The following is a 23,295-nucleotide window of genomic DNA, read 5'->3' on the forward strand; positions in this document are numbered from 1 at the left end:
TAAGTTCCAACAAATCTTCAGGTTTGTAGCTTCATTCAAGCAAATAAGAGATTTAACCCCTAGACCTCCCTCTTCATAGTCTGCACAAATTTTCCTCCAGGCTACTGTCACCATCTTTCTCTTTGTAACATCTCCACTCCAGATGAAATTTTTTATCCACTTTTCCATCTCTTTGAGAATCTTGATAGGCCAAGAATAAATTGACATAGTGTGCACAAGCATGCTTTGGACCACTGATTTTACCAGTTGTATTCTTCCTGCAATGGAGAGGAGCGAGGCTTTCCACTTTGCTAGCTTTGCTTTCACCTTATCAGCAATTGGTTGAAAATGTATGCCTTTAGGTTTTCCTTTGAAGATAGGAGCTCCAAGGTAAGTGAAAGGGAGGGAGCCTACATTAAAACCTAAAATATTGACAATATTATTCATTCTAGTGTCAGTAATACCCCCTGCAAAAATAAATGACTTCCTAATATTCATGATTTGGCCAGAACAATCCGCATATCTTGTGAAAAGAGATTTTAAAACAATCAAACTTGACATCTTCGCTTTGCAAAACACCATTAAATCATCAACATAAAAACAATGGAAGGGAAGGCAATTATTTCTGGAAGCAGCAATAAGATCTATCAAACCTTTATCAGCCAAAATGGAGATGCTTCTGCTTAATACCTCTTCAACTATACAAAATAGAAGGGGGGATAGGGGGTCCCCCTGTCTCACACCTCTATTACAATTAAAGAAACCATGTTGAGCTCCATTCATAGAGATGAACATCTTAGATGAATGAAGAATAGTCTTGATCCAGTTGCAAAACAACTCATTGAAACCAAAAGTTTTGAGAACCAACAGCAAGAAGTCCCAATTTAAAGTATCAAATGCTTTAGTAACATCAATTTTGAGAGCAAGGTTTCCCCCAAAACTTTTGTTATCCAAAACATTGATAGCTTCAGATGTAAGAGCAATACAGTCTCTTATGTTCCTTCCTTGTACAAACCCTCTTTGTTCCTTAGAAATAATGCTAGGAAGAATCTTTGCTAACCTATCTGCTAAAACCTTGTTGATAATTTTGAATTTAAAATTGACCAAAGCAATAGTTCTGTATTGATCTACACTATCAGCATTGGGAGTCTTTGGGATAAGTATGATAGAGTTTGCATTGAAGTTATTTGGTAACCAACCATTTTTGAAAAAGTCCAGAACAGCTTCATAGACATCTTTTTTGACAATATTCCAGTAGATTTGGAAAAAACAAGCTCCAAATACATCAGGTCCAGGGGCATCATCAGAGTTTAAATCAAAAACTGCATTTTTAACTTCCTCTTTTGTTGGTAACATGGTGAGCAGCCTGTTTGTAGTGGCATCCACCAATTTTGGGATTGCTTCCTCTACAAGGAGATGATCCTGCAAAAAAATAGTTAGTAGAAAAAAACAAGTTTTTATAAGAAGAAACCACATGTTCAGAGATTCTTGTTTGGTCCGTGAGAATTTCTTCTCCTTTTCTGAGTGATGAAATGATCTTAGTTTTATTTTTAATTTTTGTGAGTCTATGGAAATACTTGGTATTTCTATCACCACCAACGTGCCACTTAAGTTTAGCTTTCTCCACCCAGAAGGTTTCTTGTTTTTGTAAGGCTAGGTCAAGGTTGGTTTGAGCTATTTTCTCAGCATTCATAAGGTTATCATTGTGCCCTGAAGTGTTTATGTGATTTTGGATATCTGACAGCTTTTTTTCGGCCTGAGTTACTTGAATAAGAATGTTGCCAAAAACATCCTTATTCCAAACTTTGAGTTTGGAACTTAGGACATACAAAGGGCTACCAAGAACTCTCACATTCCAACAATCTTCAATGAGTTTTTGGCAGGAATCGTGCAACGTCCACATTTTAAGAAATTTAAAGCTGGAGATCATATGAAGGTTTAAGGTTTTGAAATCAAACAATAGGGGGGGTAATGGTCTGATCTATGTTTAATCAAAGTGGAACAAGAAATGATATCACAAACCTCTAAACACTGTTGGTTACAAATAGATCTATCTAAACTTATCTTTGTGTGCCTCCTGCCAGTTCTACCAGTAAATTCAGCTCCTCTAGTTGGGATGTGTATGAGATTGTGGGAATCTGACCAATTTAGGAAATCTGACATTGGTGCTCTAGCAGGCTGAAAGAACCTTTATGTTCATGGGATCCAACAATTACATTAAAGTCTCCGATAAATGCCCAAGGTGCATCAAATTGAGTTTGTAAAGTTGATAGTTTCTGCCATAACTCCTTTCTCTTCCAGTAACTAGTTGAGGCATAGACTGCAGATGTGTAAAAAGTCTTCTCCTCCATATAGACTTGCTGATCAGCCCATCCCACATGCTTATGCTAAACCTAACATATAGACTCTTAAATTTTTGAATTATTATTTTTTTCTTTTAATGCAAAAAAGACATTGTTTTTTGAATCGATCTTTTTCAAAACAAATTATTTTATTTGTAAAAAATACATTTTTCGAAAGTTTTTTATTTGTACTAAATGGCCTCAAAAAAAGTGGGGCTACGGAACTACTCACCCCAGGCCAGCCTAGAAAGAGGCTTACTAATACGAGGAGATGCTTTATTTTCTTTTTTAAATTCCGGATATTATACCATGTTGCTAAAAATAAAGATAAATGTTTGGTCAAAAAAAAAAAATTATCTCCGTCCTTATATGTAAGCACCTTTTGCCTTTAGAGACGGATAGAGTATTTAAGTGCAACTGAAATGTTATATTACCATCTATCTTATTATTCTAATTTTTTTAAAATCAGAAATATATACAAAAACATAAATCCCCTTGGAAAGATACCTAAATCACAGCATTCATTCAAGTCATAAAGGCACATTTATAAAGTCCTAACTTCATAATAGAAAGAACGTGATTAGATTGGCAAAACAACCTTGGTATTATAGACGTTGACAAGGAAAAATATGACAACTTTAGCAAATGTCGCAAATAAAAGTGGCATATAATGAATGCATATGGGACAAGATAAAGACTTATTAGCAAACGATGTTTTCTTTTTGAGGGGATATTAGCAAACGATGTTGACACATCAAAATTTCAAAAGCCAAAATAAAATAAAATTGGCAGATCATGATAATGAAAGTGACTCCATTAAGTATATAAAATATATTTTTCAACTCTATTTGTTATGAATGTGAAACTCCTTTACTTTTTTTTTCTCACAGTTAATATAGGTCTTAATAATCTGTAATTTGAGATAGAAATGAGAAAATCGGCCAATGATTATTTCACCTACGGTTCAAACTCAACTATTAAGTACTCTCCAAATTTTCAATCTTAATAGTAATAGTAGTATTTACCACTTGTATCCAAACTTTCAATCTGTAATTAGTTAAGATAAATTATGTGAATATTTTTGGTTCATGAATTAAAATTTCCTTCCATTTATTTCATATAAAATTCATACAACAATACAATTATGAACAACATAATGACACACAATAGTTCAATTTGATTTCAGCTTCACTTCACACACATGACACATCAAATTCTTCAATCAGAGTTCTAACATTTGCAACAAAAAGACATCATCAGCATTCTCATCACTACAATAAAGACAAGGATGTTGCACAAATCCTTGTCCTTTTAGAACATCCCTAGCCTTCACCACAACCTCTCTATTACTTAATTTCCCCTTATTTTCCTTCAACACAATCTGAACAGCATTGCTAAATGCACCATAAGCTTTTCCATTACTCATATTTGGACTCATATCTGCAGATGTCTCATCAGATTGACAACCACTCAACAGAATCCCTTCATCCGGTTTCAACAGAACTCCTTCTTCAAGATCGCGTGACGTAAGCCGAAACCTCAAACTTGCATCCGAGCCGAAAAACTCAAGGAGATGAGTTCCAATGTCTGTTGTGTTTATGTTTGTTAACGAAGAGACGTGTTGAAATATTGACTCATAGGGAATAGTCTTTGGTTTATGATCACTTAGTTTCAATGTTGCATTTTTGTCATCAAATGAGGATGGTCCAATTTGTTCTTTTTCTTTGTCAATTAAGCCACCACTATGACATGAATCCGAGAGAATTGTTAAGCTTGCTCCTTTTGGAATCCGATTTACTAGTTGTCTGAAGTCCAAATCTATACAGTATACGACAATGATAGAAATAAAAGTATTAGTTTTATACATAGTTTCTAAATGGCATTTGGGTTGTCACATAGTTCAAATATCTAAGAAAATTCTATAGTTCACATAGACTACTCTGCAATTTTAAATGTGATTTTTTTTCATATGAACTCGAGCTAGTAACATCATAAACAATTTTGTAACTAAATCGCGACATAAGTTTTATCAAGAGAGAAGTTGATACAAACCAGTGATAAGATTGAAGTCACAAGGCACAATAGCTTCTTCATGTCGAAAAGGATGTCCATGTATCTTGGAAGGAATCCTAGTTCCATGTCCACTATAATGAAAATAAAGCACATCCCCTGCTTCAGCTTTATCAACCATGCTTGATAATGCTTGTTTAATGTTAGCACCAGTTGGCATAGTTGATGAAGAGTTTTTAGGATCATCATCAGTGAGAAGCTGAATATTGGCATGATCAAACCCAAAACGCTTCACCAATGTGTCCTTCATGGCCAAGACATCATTTATGCAACCACGCAATTCATTGGGAGTGTTTGGATAATTGCACCCTACCAAAACTGCAAGCCTCTTGTTTTTTCTCTCCATTGCAAGTTGCAATCACTTCAAATATTTTAACTCTTGAACAAGTTTATCAAAAGAATTATGGATAAGCTTCAAGTCTATTGAATCATTTATTTTGGGTCTCTTTTATATAGTTCTTTGGGGTGGCAATTACATTCCTTGTGGAATTTCCTTAAGCAACCTTATGGGACATTGTATTGGCTTTCAAGCTATGGAAATTCTATTTTTGGGATATTAAATTAGGACTTGAAATTGTTGCTTGTGAGGCATAATTTTAGGTGAACTAAATTTTATTTTTTTGTATGACTCATCCGTAACTTGTGAATGTTTGAATGTAATCTTATTGGGTAAATGTGATGTTAAATTGATACAGTTTTATTGCATTACTCCTATGACTACTAATAGTAAGTCTTGGAGGTCTCATCCAAGTCCAAAGCAATATTGAAAGAGTCCTTCACGTTTGAAAAAACACATTAAGTCAGCTAAAGATAATGTGTATTTACCTATATTTTAAGTTGGCTAGGGTATCTTTGGTGTGATATAAGCTTTTTGTAAATTTATTTTCTATTTTAACTTTTACAAAAGTCTATTTTTAAAGCTTTATATAGAAAATATGGTCACAATCAAAATCTTGTAAAAACAGAAAACGTGATCTGATACGAAAGGGGTTCTTACCAAGAGGATAAATGGTTCAAAGTTCTTTTATTGCTTTCTGAGTTGGTCAGGGTGAATAGAATTCATAGCATTTGTCTTTTTTTGTATTCAATTATATATCACAAATCCAGGGACTTGTATAGTTCTGGCCCTAGAAACAGTCTTTGCGTGCAAGTAAAACACCAGTAGTTCTTTTCTTGCAAGTGATAGGCATTGCACATGCTCCCTCGTTCAAAACTCTTTTGGCAAAGACAAATAACTACTCCATGTATTATCAAGTATCCCATTATTTAAGTTTGACCATTTTCCAGATTATTCGTTTAAAAAAATTCTTTTTGAATTGGACATTTGTGTTGCATTATATTTCCATCGTTATATAATGATGTTGATTTGTTAATTCACTCCCACCCTCCAGACGGGCTCCTTCCTTTGCTGCAGTCGGATGAACTAGGAACATTCTTTTTGAGACGTTAATTTCTTTTTTTTTTTCGTTTGTTTCTGTTGGTTTCTTTCCGTTTATTAGCCCTGTAACCAAAAAAAATAAAAAATACCATCGTTATCCTATTTAATTTACCTAACCAGTTCCATTAAAAAAAACATTTGTTTAATTTTAAAATTGAACTTATATAAACATGTTTGATTTCAAAATCTATTTAAAATTCACTATAAAAAAGTATTTGAATTGATTTTTAAATCGATATCAAGTTCGGAACTCATACAAAATAAATGAAAAACAATTATCTAACAGTACAGGTGCAACTTATCCGAAGCGGTTTTAAAGTCAAATCAAATTGATTTTGTGACTTACCAAAAAAAGAATTTCATGAATGAATAAAATCTAAAAAATAGGGTGGAAATATTGTTCAAAGCATTCTCTCTTCCTTGGAAGATAAGAAAGAAATTCTATGACATGCAAAATATAAGATTCACTATAATAAACATTGATTCATACAAACACTAGAAGCTGGTCTTTTAATCTTATACTTGCTGAATTATTTTTGATAGTGATACATTCAAAGAAATCAATACAAATAAAAGAAGAAATCATTAAAAAAAAATGACAGCCTATTACTATGAAACTTTCACCACGGCAAAGTTCATGAAAAGATCAAACCCTTTGAGGTCTAATATAAAGGGTCCTAGCTTGCAAAGTTTATTTCAGTTTGGGCATACAGCAACAGTCTAATACAGCAAATTTTCAAGCTAATCAATCAGGCTAACATAATATATTCATGCATAATTGAATAAAATACAATAAGATAAGTAAATAGCTAAGATGGTATATTCTGCAGACTATTTAAACTCAGTCTCCAATGAAGAAATAAAAGTAGAAGATAAGAATTGTACTCTATAAATCAGTATTGATAGTCACCAATGTCGTTTCTTTCACTGATGAGTATGAGTAATGATGATAGATATTCACATATAGGCCAACGTCCAAATGCGTATGGAATTTGATCAAAATTACAACTGAGCAACAAAATATTACTCTTGCAAGGGAATAGTGTATGTAGCCACTCTCAATTTTGGAATGTTTGCAAAGAGGTCCCAAATCTTAAATGGGCCTTTCTAACTTGTGCCCTAAGGCCACATGATAAAGAATCTAAAAGTAAAAAATTTACATTGAAAACAACAATTTTAAACTTTTAAAGAATTGAAAGTGCGAAATTTAATACAATATTTCAACTTAAGTTTCTTAATGCGTGTCGTTAGGGCACATGTTAGCATTTGTCACCTTTAAATTACTATGTTAAAGTGAATAATGGAAGTGTTACTCAACTAAATCCGACAGGCAGTCACATTTCTATGCAGTCTTAGACAGTTATGTTTTTGTGTGTGAGAACTGGGAAGTTACTGACCTGATCCATAATGCAACACAAAATTATATATTCATTTGTGAGGGTGTTATGTTTATGTGTTGCGACTTGCAAGGTTATTCTATGATATTAGTAAGGTGACTGCAGTTAATAGGAAACTATCTTAGTGTGCTGTTGTTGGTGGTGGATTTGTTGGGGGAAAACCCTGTGATAGTCAGTGTTATGTTGAAATTTGGCCCATAAACTAGATTTATTAGAAAATAAATTCAGAATTCTGTGTGTTTGTTTCTACAGTCTAGCAAAATATAAAAAGTACATGTATACCAAACCTTAAAAATAAACTGATTTTTAAATAAGCAAAAGAAAAAGGCATGTAAATTAATTGAAAGACCTGTGCAAGACAAGAGCAACCAAAAGAACTCTTCAGTGGTTCATGAGCAAACTTCTGGGCTTGCAGGTGTTGATGGTGGTGAGGCTGGTGACTGTTGCAGTTTCGATTGCTGGCGAATGATGCAAAATGGCTGGGTCTGCTGCGATGAGAACAGAGTTGTAATGGTGCATAAGCATCAATGGTAATTGCCTCAATTGATACGAATGAAAATGTCCTTCGTCTGCTCTTTTTCTTCTTGAAAAGAGATTCAATGGGTACCATATCTTTAAAAATAATCGGGATATGCAAACTACGGCAAAAGGCTTGTATTTACAAGCATCTGTGCAGACCAGAGTGGGCAAAAGCAGCATCTGCTTTTGTGTAGCAGAGGTGCTGTTGTTTCTACACCTCAACTTATGATCACTAAACTACCAAGGATAACTTACAAAATAATCATGTTGCCTAAATTCAGTAGGTAAAGTATGTTAAAAGGTAAATAAATCCTAAATCCAAATCACATATATAGACAACACAGTAACACAATTTCAGAGTTAACAAGGATAACTTTAAAAAAAATCATGTTGCCTCTTTACAATCAGTACAAAGTTCAGGAACTGTGAATAATTTTTTCCTTTCCTTTAATAGACTAAGGCATAAGCTGTATCTCCTTTCATTCCGTCTTTCTTTTTTGTACCCTATAAAATGCCCATACTCTCTGAGTTTGCAACTAAGCTCTGTACATTATTATATAGACATCTAAAAGGTAAAACTTTCTCAATCTGTGTGCCAACAAAATCATAATAAAAATAAGACTTAGAAACATCTTAGATTTCATCGAGAGGAATGTGATGGGGAAAGCTATAAAGAGAACAACTTAAAGATCTTTCCAAACATTAAAGTCCGTACTTGAGGCATTATAGTTTATGACACTATCTTGGCATCCTATAAAGTAAGCACTCCGAACCGGATCTATGTTCACTAAAGCATGTGCAGTATGAGCAGGGCTAGCAGCAACAACAACCTCATCTCTGTCGATGATCACCTCAGCATAACCAATATCAGTTACCTCGCTGTTTTCCACCTGCAAACAGAGTACTGTGAACTCAAGATTTTGACAGCTTTATTTAACTCCAACAACAAAAAAGATTCTTCATTTCATTGGAATTGTAATTTTGGAGCTTTGTAACTTTTGAGTACCCAAATTTTTCCTACAGACCACATGAGCTAATCATTTCAAGAAGTACTAATTTGGCTATTTATTCTACAGTAAAAAGTCGCGAGAAAAATATAACTAACATTTAATCAAATTAATTTCCAAAAAACTTAAGTTGATATCTAGTATGTACATGTGTGGTTGGATTTTCCGTTGAGAACCCCGTAACTTATGTTAACACAGCAAGACTAACTCTTGTTCAGTTGTTTGGTTTTCGGTTGGTGACATTTTGCAAACCAAATCATTGCCTTCAAACACAGTTTAAAATGGAAACAAAGAGAAGTTTGCTATGCAAAATGAAGTTGGTTCAAATATAAGTTTGCAAACTAGGCTTTGTCTAATGTGCACAAATATATTAGTCTTGCACCATGCACAAGATTGTTTTCTAGCATTAGGTCAATAAGTCACAACATATCACATTTGATCCAATGGCAAGACTTATTGATCCAATGGTGGAAACAAACAAGTTCGTGCACGGTGCAAGACTTGTCTCACTTGTGCACCATAAAATTGGTCTGCAAAATATAATCCAAACATTTTTAGTGTTTGCTTGATCGTAGGTTTTCTCAAAGACTAGTCCATAGAGCGTGATTTTCATCTTGTTGGCTTTACTCATAAGTGCCACATTAATAGATCCTAGTTCCAGGTAGCAGTTAGTGGAGTCTGCATCCTTCTAAGAATGATGTCATGAGTTAGCATCACTTTATATCATTGGGTATGTGCACAAATTAAGGAGTTAAACAAGTAATTAAAAGACAAGTTATGCATTGCAAAGATAAAATTTTTAACTTTTAATGTATTGAATTTGAATACACAATTTCCAAGAAAATACTTTTATTAGTTTCTTAACTTGTGCCCTTAAGGGAACAAGTAACATGTACCCTTAAGGGCACAAGTTACCATTTCCCTATATCATAGTATATCTTTAGTGTACATTGTACACTTTACCAACCTATAAAATGCCTAGAGAGAATGAGCATTCACCAGTTGAGAACCCAGTATTTAAGTTTACAACCAACTACAATTTAATTTCACCAGTCAGGATATTGTCTTTGCAAGGAAGTGAAATTTGCACATGCACACTCCTCCTACCTTCCCTCCACACACACAAAAAAAATGAACAATAGCATTTAAAAAACATGTGATTTTCTTAAGCTGTTAATGCTAATTCTGCCTCCAAACTAGCGAAAGCTGTTCAGTTGGTTCAACATAGAGGATGCCAAAAATATGCAATAGAATTTCATCTCAACTAAGAACACTTTTTCTACATGATTATATGCTAACACTATAGTAACCAAAAGCTTCACAATTCAAACAAGCCCTTACATTATATGTGATGATATCATAACAACACTTTCTTATTAAACCTTCCAGCAGGACCAAACATTTTTTCAGTAATAACTATAGTATACCCGGGATAACATCGAACAGTGACTAAAAATAACACCACACATCAACAATTTAAAATCAGCAACCTAACATAATAGTTAAGGACTAACACTTTCAAAGCATGCAACTGAAAGAAACCTTCGTTAAGGATTTGGCTCGTATAAATCAAGTAGTTAATCTGAAAAGTCAATGACCGATATTTCAACATGGTTGATCTTTGGTTATGCATGTGCATAAAATAGTAACTATGAATTATACATCAATGGTTGATATCATGCTGTTTACACTCCAAATTGAATTAGAGAAACCAAATGTTAATTTGTACTAATATTATCAAACAAAGTACACTAACTAAATGATTCAAATTCTGATCAATTACCAATATAACTGGCATTTTATCTTTCAAAACCATGTTTGAATTGGCAATGAACCAAATTTATTTAAGAGAGAGGAAAGTAAAGCATACCCTAAACTTGATAGCAGCGCCCCAAAGAACAAAAGTCTCATTACAATCATGATGTCTATGATTTCCTCTCAACTTCCCAGGTCGAATTTCACCGAGATGAAGAGAAGCACAAGTAACAGCTCCACCTGAAATGATGGAAGAAAGTGCGAGAGCAATAGGATCAAGAATCCAACCACGATTATCCTTGGCGATAGGAGAAGGAAAGCGGGAAGTGAATCTGCGAAGATTAGCTTTAACGTCGTTGTTTGGGGAAGAGAGAGGGAGTGGATGAGAAGAGCGATATGAGCGGAGAGAGATCCAAGCGAGGAAGAGGAAGATGGAGAGGACGAAAGGGAGAGAGTGAGGTCTTTGAAGGAATGAAGTGACGAGGGAGGGGCGGATCCGTTGGAACATGGCGGAAGTGGAGGAGGAGGAGGAGGAGGAGGATGGTGGTATGCTGATTTGGATTGGTCTTCGCGGTGTTGCGCTGGTTGTTGATGACATTGCGTTGCTACTACTGGTGGTGGTTCTCTCTCTCTGGTTGCACTCTCATCTCTGATTTCCGATACTGTATTCTTCACTCTTCATTATCTGTTTTTTTGTTTCTTTCTTTTCATGATAATTTTGTTTAATCATATGTGCATCTTTCTTCGTGATTTTAAAAAAAAGGGATATGTAAATTGGACGGACCATTTACACGTCTGGATGGTAAAGTTTGTATGCGTAAAATTTTTGTAAATTGTTGTTAGATTGACCGTTGACTATTTTTATTTTTTTTCCTTAAAATGAAAGGAAAACACGTTTTAAATTTTATAAACTAAAAATCCAAAACACATTATGGATTTTAAAATTTAACCATTTTGAAAAATTGAAGAGCGCCAGAAGTGTGGGGAAAACCGGAAAGGGTGAGGACTATGTTCGACTTAACTTGTGTCAAAAAAAAATGTTGGACGGGTTTCTAAATTGATAATAATAATTATAAGAAAATGAATCTTGAATTTTTTTTTCAAGGAACAATGAATCTTTAAATGTTTTGAGGTAATGTAATATTTTCAATGACAAAACTTAGAAAAAGTACCCTACCTTGGGTATTGTTCATCCTGTTCTCCAATAGTAACATAACACCTGGATTATATAATCCACTTCAAACTTAACTCTAACTATTCTTTATTTCACAAACGCCGTTTTAACCCCGTTATCATCCGGTCAAAACAAAATTTAGTTAACCTTCAACATACAGTTATCACACCAACACTCAGGCAGATAGAAAAATAAATTGCCCCTATCAACTATCCACTATGTATCGGAAATCTAACATGTGTTGCAGTAGACAAGACAACCACTCATATTGTTTTCCACCACGGCAACACCTTCCAACCTAATCTCTAAAATTGGTTTGGTCGGTGCAATCTCCAATTGGTTTCTGTTGGTGCAAGCTCTAATTGCTTGTGAGGGAAAATCCAATCTTTTTTTTCCTCAAGAAGGCGTGGTTACTGGAACAGAGGAATTAATCTCTACCCATTTCAATAATAATTAACGGTGAGGCGGTAAATCTTTTGCGGAAAGATAATAGTTGTTTGAACAATAATCCAAGGTTTTTTCATGATAAATTGTTAATTCTTCACAATAGATGATTCCATAAACAAAAAATGTCCTCCATTCTCATGTAAGAAGCTACTGAATTTGACGGCCAACTTTGACGAGGATTAATGGACTAGGTAGGGTAGGGTTTGACGTGGATTATATAATCCAGGTGTTATATTACTATTGGGGAACAGGATGAACAATATCTAGGATATTGTTTCTAAGTTTTATCCTATTTCGAATGAATTCAAGCCATTCTAGGTTAATTTTATTGTTTGGATGATTAATTTAAAGAATTTTTAAAATTGATGAAATTTATAAAGTATTTTTTATACAAGTTAAATTTAGAGAATTTTAAATAATACTTGAAAATTATGAATCTCAAATCCATTCCTTCTTGTAATTTTATCAAATGACACCTAAAAACTATGAAATTCAAATTTCTTTCTTCTTATAATTTTTCTCAAAATTTGCAAGTTGGTCCCCAAAATTTTCAAACCGACACCTTAATTGGCCCCTAGTTTTTTGAAAATAACAAATTATTCCATCAAATTTCTTAAAATTGAGTCATACTTTTCAAATTTAGCCAAAATAAATTAGAATTTATAAATGTAACCCGTAAACGATATCAATGAATTTTTTATTACTTTATTCAAACAAAAATATTAAGAAATTAAGACAATATAATTGATCAGTTAAATTGTCTATGATTCTTAATTCTTTTAAAAAAAAAGAATATATCCATCCAAACACATTCATAGGATATGTTTGGTAAAAAATAAGTTATAAGTTACATTCAACAAGTTACAAGATTCAACATTCTTATTCTCAAGGATTGTAAGCTTGTTGAATCAATAAGCTAGCTGATTTGAGGCAAAATTGAGTGATTATAGAAAGAGAGACCGAATTCACAAATAAGTGAGTATATGAAAGAAGAAAAAAAGTTCAAGTATTTCCTCTCAAAAAAAAACTTGCAAGTGTTAAATCTAAAATGTAAGGAAAAGATAATGAAATGATAAAAAATTAAATTATTTTTTTAAATAATTTATATACAATATTATTGTAGAAAAGTTAAACACATGCATCTCAAAATGTGCTGTCATTATTTGACAATGATCACACTTCAATCATTTGACATAAGGCGGTTTCTTTAAAAGCCAACGTCTTTGTTTGGCATCTATTACTTAATTGGCTTCTAACAGCTAACAACTTCATCAAGAGAGGGGTTCTTCCGCCAAATTTGACTTCTTGCTCGGGTGGTTGCGGTTCTCAAGATGATATTAACCATCTGTTTTTGTTTTGCGACTTCTATGGACATATTTGGTACGAATTTATAACGGGCTGAGTTTGTTTCAGTTAAGCCAACTCATGTCAACAATCACATCATTCAATTTCGTTCCCTGAGTGGTTTCTCAAAACACACTTGCTCTGCTTTTCATCTGATTTGGCTTTCTACTGTTTGGATTGTTTGGCGTGATAAGAATGTCATAGTCTTTCAACATAAAAGAGATTCTATTAATCAACTTATAGACAAAATTAAGCTTCAGTCGTTCTGGTGGTCGAAGGCAAATCATCCTAACTTTACTTTTAATTATCACATGTGGTGGCTTGATTCCCCATTATGTTTGGAAGTTCCAATTTAGCTTTATTTAGTTTCAGTTTCTTATTCAGATTTATAGTGTGCCTACTTTGTGGCTAAACATTAAGTTCTTTCTTGATTTTTCGATGTAACTTATATGTTTTTCTTAGCTCTTCTCTAACACTTATTGTACTTGAGAGACTAAGTTGTGTTCATTATATTTCATTTTAGTTTCTTCAAAAAAAAATAACGTTTTGTCATAATATCTAATGAGATGATAATTTATATGTTTTGGGTTGAATTTTTATTTTCCGATTATATTATTTTTTTAAACTACTCTAATCAACATTTTGTTTTTTTGTATAATATTAAAAAAAATTAATTAATTTTTTTTGTTAAATCTCATTCTAATATAAACAATTTCACAACAATAAGAACAATACAAATTAAATAATAGTGTTTTATCCCCTGTAATATAAGTCAGTTTCAGTTTTCCCCCTTGTAAAATATTTTTTTTGGATTCCGTCCTTATAATTTGAAGATTTTTTGGTTTTAGACCTTCATGAAAAATTCCGCCCCCTGGAATTTGAGAAAATTTTGGTTTACCCCCCCTGCAATTTGAGCAAAATTTGGTTTACACCCCTGTTAATTTGAGAAATTTTCGGTTTTACCCCCTGCCATATCATCGATTTTGTACAGTCAAAATTCATGAAGATCTAAAACAAAAAAACTTCAAATTAAAAGGACGGAATCCAAAAAGAAAATTTTACATGGGGAAAACCGAAAATAACCCATATTATAGAGGGTAAAACACTATTAACCCTTATTTCATTGTGTTATGCATAGTTTTGAAACCCGGATCGGACCGGTCGGTCGAACCGGTCCGACCGTGAACTGGAGGTGTGCCGGTTAGAGCCTTTTATCGGATCGGCCATGTAATTAAACCGGCGCAAACCGGTAAGACTCGCTAAAAACCGGCTAAAACCAGTGACTCGGCCGATTTTTTGGTCCAATCCGGTTTAATTTTTTTTCTTCCGTTTTTTTTCATAATTAGTCATTTATTAGATTTAATATGCATTAAATGTAATTAACGCCTAAGTAAATGAGCGCAATTTAAGGAAAGAATACATTGACTTTTGATTTTTGTAGAGAAATAAAAATTTGAAAAAATTATATGCTAGGAAATTAACCGCTACACCATCTATTTGTTTGTATAAAATAATAAAATATATTATATATGTAGGCATGCTGCATCTTCATTTTTTTAAAAACAAAAAACACATCGTTGTTTTTTTCTTCAAAAATATCACATATCTTTAAATGTCTATATTTTCACAATAATAATAATAAATACCCCCTAAAAAATAATATGCATATAATTTTTTTTAAATTTAGATATTATATTAATATTAATAGATATGAAAAAAAATCTATTTCCTCGCAACAATATATAGGTATATCTTTTAAAAAAATAACTAATATATATATTACATGTTAGTTTTTTTTTTAGTTTTTAAATGGCCGAGTCATCGGTTCGATCCGATCTAATCTGGTTAAATACCTATAAAAATTTAATATTAACACTGGGTCATATGACCGAGTTATCCGATTTAATTCGATTCAGTCATGCGGTTCAACCAGTGACTCAGTGGTTCGACCATTAACTCATTGACCTAATACCCATGCCGAGTCGACGACCGAGCCGAGTTTTAAAACTATGGTGTTATGTTCCAAATATTCACAACAAAACACGATAAAATAAATATATAATTATCACTGCGAGCTTAGCTCAATTGGTATAGATATTACGTATTATATGCAAGGGCCAGTGGCGGAGCCAGGAATATTGTAAAGCTTGGGCAAAAAAATTATAGGGCGTACATAAGAAATTGCAAGCAAATAATAAAAAATGTAAAGAAATTGCCCAATTTATAGGGGTTTATATAAGAAATTCATAGGGATTTACACAAGAAATTGCAAAAAAATTGGCCCGGAGCCCGGGCGAGTGCCCGGAGTCGCCGGGCCTTAGAACCGCCCCTGGCAGGGGCCGGAGTTCGAACTCCGAACACCCCACTTATCCACATTTAAACGTGTGAGCTCTAGCCACTAAACTACTTGAAAAAAAAAAAAAAATATAATTACTCACAATAGAAAAGAGGAATATGCTTCTCCTGACGCAAGCATAAATAAATAAAACACAAGATAAAAATATAAAATAATTTTCTATTAATTTAAAAGTGTAATGAATAAAATAAAAATAGAAAATGGAGGCTATATCAGACTTTCCCCCTCTTCCGCTACTTTCCGTCTGATATAGAGAGAGGTAGAGGGGAAACGAGTTTGAGCGTGAACACGAATTAAGATAAGGTGGAGGGTTAGGGCGGTTCTTCCTATATCTCTCTATCTATCTATCTATCGTCGCTTCCCTTCCGGTAACCATTTCTTCCCTTTCATCAACCGTTATCTTTCTTCACTTTCACTTCTTATTTTCTTCCCAATTTTATTTATATAATCATCTCCGCTTCATTATTTTCCACCATTTTACTTCTCTCAACCACTATTGTTAGTAATTGCTTCTCTTAATTCTTATTCATTATACTAATTATTAGGTTTCTGTAGAATATGCACTAATTAATGTTTTCTTTTTTGTTCTGTTTGTGGAATTAGTGGAACATCATGGCATCTCAACAACAACAAGTTCGTGAGTGGTCTGGAATCAATACGTTTGCGCCTGCTACACAAACCAAATTGCTTGAACTTTTGGGAAAACTCAAACAAGAGGTTCTTTTTTTATTCATAGAACAAATTTTCATGTTTCTAGTGTTGTTAAAGGGTTTAAGAAACTGTCTGCAATTGTAATTATGGTTGCGATTCACTGTGTCAAGGTTTTTGATGTCTCTTTGAGACCACAACTTCAATTATAAGCTAATTATTATGCATTTGACTGCAATTTTTCATAATACCAATTATGGTTTTAAATTGGGGTTGATGTATTGTGGCAAAATGTTGAGACCTAAAATCCTGTATGTTGTCGTTGCAATTGGAGGTGCGGACTGCAATTTGAAATCAAGATACCAACTTTCGCAATGCAACCAACTAGGATAAAACCTTGATTTTGTTTTACTTTTAATTTTATTCTTGTCTCCATGTTTTGAACAAGAATTTGTATTTAAAAGATGGGTTTTTTGTTTCTATTTGGGAACTTTGTGTTTGTTTCTTTCAAAATAGGATGTGAACTCCTTGACCATACTTGTGATGGGGAAAGGCGGTGTCGGAAAGTCTTCAACTGTGAACTCTATCATTGGGGAAAGAGTGGTGGCGATTAGTCCCTTTCAGGTATGTCATGAATTGGTACTTTCCTGTGATGGTTTGCAGGGTGGTGGTTTTTAATTTGATATGTTTGCTTGTGTTATAAAAACTATTTTTATCTTGAATAGTCGGAAGGGCCAAGACCTGTTATGGTGTCGCGAGCAAGGGCTGGTTTTACATTGAACATTATCGATACTCCTGGTCTTATTGAAGGGGGGTACATCAATGATATGGCACTTGATATCATAAAACGGTATGCTTTTATGTCTGGCATGTAACACACACGTGAACCTTTTTTTTTTTGGGTACTGATATTGTTTTTTCTCTTTACCCTTTTTCTTGTAGCTTCCTTCTGGACAAGACCATAGATGTTCTTCTTTACGTGGACCGGTTAGATGCATATCGAGTAGACAACTTGGATAAGTTGGTTGCAAAAGCTATTACCGACAGTTTTGGCAAAGGAATATGGAACAAGGCTATAGTAGCACTCACACATGCCCAGTTCTCTCCACCAGATGCATTGGCTTATGATGAATTCTTCTCAAAAAGATCTGAGTCTCTATTACAAATTATAAAATCAGGTGCATCCTTAAAGAAGGATGACGCTCAGGTATTTGTCTATCTAACATCTATCCTATCCTTGAAAAATACATCAGTTTTGAAAGTTAAAACTGTCAAGGCACCGTAATCGAAGTATTTGGATTATAAGTTCCTGGGTTTTATGATCCATGAACGGGAATACATTGGTTGGCCACTTGGTTGATTATATAATATCCCAAATGCACTCACCCTTATAGGGATCTGTTTTCCTAGGACACTTGGCCAATTTATATAATACACCCCTGATGAAATGGGGCAGTTTTTGAACCCATACCGGATTATCCGGCCGGACCTGGTTAACCAATGAATTGGTCCAGTGGCCAATCTACTTTTGTAAAATGTGGATTTGAAACTGTTGAACTGGTTCAATTTATTTGAGAATTTGTTCTGATAGAGTAAATAAAGATTCATACCTTGGCTGCTGCATTGGTAGGGTGTTGTCCACCCCTTGAAATTCAGAATTTATTAAAAATTTGGCAATTATAAGAATAGAACCAGGGCGTTCATAAAATGTGATGGACTCCCATCACCAAGTCATTTATTGATCTCTGTTTCTTAGTATGGATTTGTCTTCTATTGCATGTTATCCATAGCATCTAGTTACTAACTAATTTGTATTGAGATTATTGTATATGTCAAGAATCAATTCAATGATGTTATTTCCTTCTAGTTTTACTTATATACCCATAACAATTTGTTTTCCCAGACATTGCATCATTTATTGATCTGGTGTACAAATAAATTCCAGTTCAACTCTCTGTTGTCATTTGGCCTTTCCCTCTACTTATGCGGATGTTGTTCAGTTTTAGAAAAATTGGTACCAAAACCTAGATATTCAATGAGAAAAATTCCCATTGTGCTGGTTCATAACTGTATTTATTCCGTATAGAGTACCAGCCTTTTGGTTCTCTGTTGAATGTTGGGTGAATACAAACACAGCATCTGTGGGCTGTTCTTTCAGTCTAAACTAAGTTATGACACAGTTTCATTCAGGGTATTTGTTTTATGGATGTTCTGTGGATTTGTAGAGCATCGTGCGATTGTGAAAATTACTTTATTTGTTTTGTGAATGGTTAATTTATTATATGTTTATTACTTGCTTTGAAAGTAGGGTTCTGTCCAGGTTCTCTCTTGTTTCAATTTAATGTTGATGTTAATAATTATTATTTGTTGCTTTTCACAAACATTGTGTGTGTGACTCATAATTTTCATGCTGGTATTTTGCCTTTCTTTTAACCCTAGGCTTCTGCCATTCCTGTTGTCTTGATCGAGAACAGTGGGAGGTGCAACAAAAATGAAACTGATGAAAAGGTTGGAGATTTGCTTCATGGCATTCACATTTCCTAGTATCCTCTTTTATCAGCCCATTTATCTTGCTTAATCTGATTGAGAAAATGTGTGCATGGTCACCATGGTGCAGGTTCTTCCAAATGGGATTGCTTGGATTCCTCACCTAGTCCACACAATCACAGAAATTGCATTGAACAAAAGTGAGTCTATTTTTGTTGACAAGAATTTGATTGAAGGACCAAATCCAAATCAGAGAGGAAAATTATGGATTCCTGTCTTATTTGCTCTAGAGGTAAGCTTTTGAACTTTGAGGCATATCTTGTTTTCTCTTTATAAACGCCAGGAGACTCTCTTCCTTTTGTTTATTTTATTCTTCCTCTCTGCAGTTCTTGCTTATCATGAAGCCTATAGAAGGACTGATCAAAAACGATGTTGCTAATGAAAAAAAGCCCTCTTGGGAGACACGTGATGTAGGTGTTAAGAAAGAGACACGTGAAGTTGGTCAGAAAGATATGCGTAAAGAGAGGCGTGGTGGAGCAGTTCGGAGATAAGATGATCTGTATTAGTTGTGCATGTCTGCCTTCTCGTGAAAATCGGTGAAGCTTTAGCCATCATTACTGACACATCTGTCCTTTTTGTGTCTGTTTTCTTATTGAATTTAGTTGCTATTTTCATGTACCAACTATTAGTGTGCGGCATAGGAATTTGTCTGTGATTTAGAGGATCGCTTGTTTTGTGAGAATTCAGTTTGATAGGATTTGATGTATTAAGCTAGCACTAGATGCAGCCACTACCATTGTTTGTTTAAATATCCTTTAACTATTAAAACCATCCCCAAGTTTAAGGATTTATGGGTCTTAATTGGAATCTATCTGTGAAATGAATTTCAGTTGCTTTATATTTTGAATGGTGATTATAGGATAGAACTGTATTACTAAACGAGGTTAATCCACGGACCATGGCCTTTAGCTGACGCCTCTTGGATTGTTAATATGCATCAAAAGAAGCTTTAACTTAGGAATTTGGATTCTCTAAATTTATTGATTTATGCCGTCTTTGCATTTAAGCAAATTATCTTGTCCATGTTATTTTCCTCGCCACAACAATTGCAAGACCCAAGACCCACCTGGCGTAGGTGGTGTTAGTCACACATAACATGTAACATAATTATTACTCTTCCACAACTACATGCACATTATCTTATAGTACTACCTTGACATTCTGGCCTCCCAGCTTGTAGAGACCATGCAAAATAAAACTTGTGCTGTCTCGTCATGATTTACTTTCAAACCATCACAACAAGAGGCTTTTGAGCATTTAGACGTCAGTCTTTCATATCCACTTAATAGAATTTTTATGATCAATATTTTGGTGCAAACATTGAAATGTGTCATGGTCGATGGTTATTTGCAAAGTATGTAGCTATTTATTTGACGTTCCATCCTCCTAGACTATGCTAGTTCTTCAACACCGTATATCAAGGAATTAAGAAATAATGTATTGTTGTCTGGTCTCGTAAATCTTAGTTTAAGCGAGACTGCAAGTCTATGATGAAGAACAACAAAAATTGACATAGATAATGCCGTCAACTTATTACACGCAACAGGTGACCTCCACAGCGTGGAATTAATAATAGATGGAGTTATATCGATATATGTACAACCATTTTAGGCATCTATATTTTTTATTCTAGTTGTGTTTTTATTCTCTCTCCATCTTTTTTTATTTATTTTTGGAGAAATGATATTTGTACGACCATTTTGTGACAACTTTCGCTCTTATACTCACATTATGTTTTTATTCTCTCTTTTCTTTTTTCTCTCTCCATTGTTTTTGATTAATAGAAAGAGGGAAAAATGAAGTTTTCATGATGGTTGTCAAAAATGGTTGTTCAAATATCTACTCTTATTTTTGTCTTAGAAGAAAGTTGTCTCAAAAGTTATTATGTGTATGTTTGATTGGAGTCAAATTGATGTTAAATATATATAATTAATTCTAACATGTAAGGTTATTTTTTTAGTAGAATTGATTTTGTCTTCAAAATTGATTCTGCTTAAAAGATTTGTAAGTTTTAATTATATAATTGGTCAGTCCACCGTAAGACCTCACAACATGACATTATAAACTCTACTAAGTGTGTTTGATATTGTTTGTAAAACGGAGTTTGATAAAGATTACGGCAAAAAACCACGTTAGCATAGAAGCCTAGTTTGTTCAAAAAATGAAAAACATAGAAGCTAGTATCTAAAGCTTCTGAAAATCACAGGAAAAATGCATCAAAAATCGTATAAACGTGCTTTTGTATATTGCAAACATAAAACTAAACACACATTAAGTTATCCATTCCATTTTTTAAGATGGAAAGAAAACATTTTTTTTACTAGAACGAACAATTTCCACGTGTGCTACATCATGCCGCTAGACGCCCCAATAAGACTTGAAAAAAATCAACCCTTACAAAAGACGAAATGGTAAAAATTATTGATCCAATTATTAAAATAACTTTATGCATGATGCAAGACTTATCTTCATTGTGCAATATAGTCTCTATAGATTAGACCCAAAACAAAAGGGAGTATTTTGAAGTTTAATTTGGAGAGAAATATGAATACTTTTGTTTTGTGGTTATTTAAGTAAGAATAAACAATTGATTTCATCTATATACTATCATTCTCTCACCAATTTAATTCATAAACAATAGAAATGTACCCCCATGAACCATTTTTTTATTTAAATTAGTCACTCATTTTCTTTAATAATAATGATAATAGATAGAATGATGACCATCTTAATAGATTTAAAATAGTATAGAGCTTACTAAGGGCATCTCGAATGACAAAATTATAAGGAACTCAAATTTAGTTCCATATCAACATTCAGATCCTACAATTTTTAACTTTTGTATTTTCACCTTAGATCAACATTAAAACGCGATGAATTAACCCTAAACATTGTTCTAAAACATACTCAATGGCTCTCATGATTCGACATCACAATTATGCCACTCAAGCATATATTGTTCCAATTATAAAAAAAAAATTAGGATATTTTGTGAAACTCACACTTTTAATTATTTTTTTATTTACAACTTTTAACTTGAGAAAATAAACGAACTTAAAATTTAACGATACAATACAATAGCTTATTTAAGTTACTTCGAGCATTTCTTTAATATATCCACACTGCCACGTTAAAGCATTTTCAAAGGACATAATCAAAGTAATCCATTTTAAGTAGCTTATCTCTAATTAGTTGGCTCCGTTGACCGTTGTAACCAAAAAATATTTATACAATCCAAGATATTTTTACTTCAATGGTGCATATTTAAGCAATTTTACAATAGCTTAATTAATTCTTTTGTTGGTTGATTACAAGAACAATTAATTTTACATTCGTATGAAACGATAGCTTAGGTACTTAGTAATTTTTTATGGAACCTTGATTGTCACGTGGATATGCTCCAATGAAAACAAAAATTATGTAATGGAGGAACTAGTTCATGATGATAAATTTGTGATGCCTGCTTCTGCTTGGCAGGTGATTAATTAAAGAGTCCTTAATTATAGTGCCCATTCTAGTGTAAATGCTGCTATTTTATCATGTAGTAGAGAATTGGAAGGAATTGGATGGTGGCCTTCAGATTTTAGCTGGATTCGAATTAATACGGACGGTGTTTTTAAAGGTGGCCTAAATGCAGGTTGTGGAGGGAGTGTTCAAAGGTGATAACGGAGAATGGATTTGTGGGTTTTCAAAAGGGGGTTCTTGTAGTGCTTATGTGGCAGAGTTGCGGGGTGTGTTTGAAGGATTGAAGTTGGCTCGTCTCGTGGTTACCGTAAAGTGGAGCTTCACATAGATTCTTCGGGTGTGGTCTCTTCCATATCCTCAAATCAAGGTGGTTTAGTAGTTGGTTGGATTCTTCTTCATAATATTCGACGTTTTATAGGTCAGGATTGAGAAGTTCAAGTTCATCACACCTTTAGAGAAGTCAATGCTTGTGCATATGCGATGGCGAATATGGCATGTGAAAGTGATTTTTTCTTGATTTTGCATGAGCAATGTTTCGCTCAGATTAGATCTCTTTATTTAGCCGACTTTGTTGGCATTTCAACTCTGCGGTTTGTGAAGCGGCAGTTGTTTTCTCTCGGGCTTCAGCCCTCCTGTTATCCAAAAAAAAATAAAAAATTATGTAATGGTTGCATAGTGTTTGAAACTCTTGTTAGAGATGCTCTTATGGTTCCTCTAATGAAGAGAAGAAAAAATGAAATTAGATACATTCATTGAAGATACTCTTTTGGTCTGTTTGGTGAGACATAATTTTGAGCTTTTATAACC

At 33.6% G+C, this 23,295-nt stretch overlaps 3 protein-coding genes across 4 annotated transcripts; 1 reads left to right on the top strand and 2 right to left on the bottom strand.

Annotated features, from left to right (window-relative positions):
• Positions 1–3,399: 3,399 nt before the first annotated feature.
• LOC25498997 (metacaspase-9) lies at positions 3,400–4,947 on the bottom strand. The gene is made up of 2 exons (XM_013594075.3): positions 4,374–4,947; positions 3,400–4,139 (listed from the first exon to the last, which is right to left on the bottom strand). Exons 1-2 carry the CDS (start codon positions 4,735–4,737, stop codon positions 3,544–3,546), a joined length of 960 nt encoding a protein of 319 aa, XP_013449529.1. The 5' UTR covers positions 4,738–4,947; the 3' UTR covers positions 3,400–3,543.
• A 3,100-nt stretch (positions 4,948–8,047) lies between these two features.
• Positions 8,048–11,229, bottom strand: LOC11436537 (uncharacterized). Its single transcript, XM_003624776.4, has 2 exons — positions 10,623–11,229; positions 8,048–8,635 (listed from the first exon to the last, which is right to left on the bottom strand). The coding sequence occupies exons 1-2, from the start codon at positions 11,103–11,105 to the stop codon at positions 8,429–8,431; spliced, it is 690 nt and encodes a 229-aa protein (XP_003624824.2). The 5' UTR covers positions 11,106–11,229; the 3' UTR covers positions 8,048–8,428.
• A 4,807-nt stretch (positions 11,230–16,036) lies between these two features.
• Positions 16,037–19,861, top strand: LOC11438484 (translocase of chloroplast 34). 2 transcript variants are annotated; one of them, XM_039827589.1, is made up of 9 exons: positions 16,037–16,196; positions 16,432–16,545; positions 16,993–17,100; positions 17,202–17,326; positions 17,419–17,683; positions 18,916–18,984; positions 19,094–19,255; positions 19,350–19,543; positions 19,594–19,861. In XM_039827589.1, exons 2-8 carry the CDS (start codon positions 16,441–16,443, stop codon positions 19,512–19,514), a joined length of 999 nt encoding a protein of 332 aa, XP_039683523.1. In that variant the 5' UTR covers positions 16,037–16,196; positions 16,432–16,440; the 3' UTR covers positions 19,515–19,543; positions 19,594–19,861. The 2 variants fall into 2 exon arrangements, with proteins under 2 accessions (XP_039683523.1, XP_003624825.1); XM_003624777.3 differs by having other exon boundaries at positions 19,350–19,861.
• Positions 19,862–23,295: the final 3,434 nt, after the last annotated feature.

The sequence above is a fragment of the Medicago truncatula genome, chromosome 7 (assembly GCF_003473485.1).
Source record: "Medicago truncatula cultivar Jemalong A17 chromosome 7, MtrunA17r5.0-ANR, whole genome shotgun sequence".
Lineage (NCBI taxonomy): Eukaryota > Viridiplantae > Streptophyta > Magnoliopsida > Fabales > Fabaceae > Medicago > Medicago truncatula.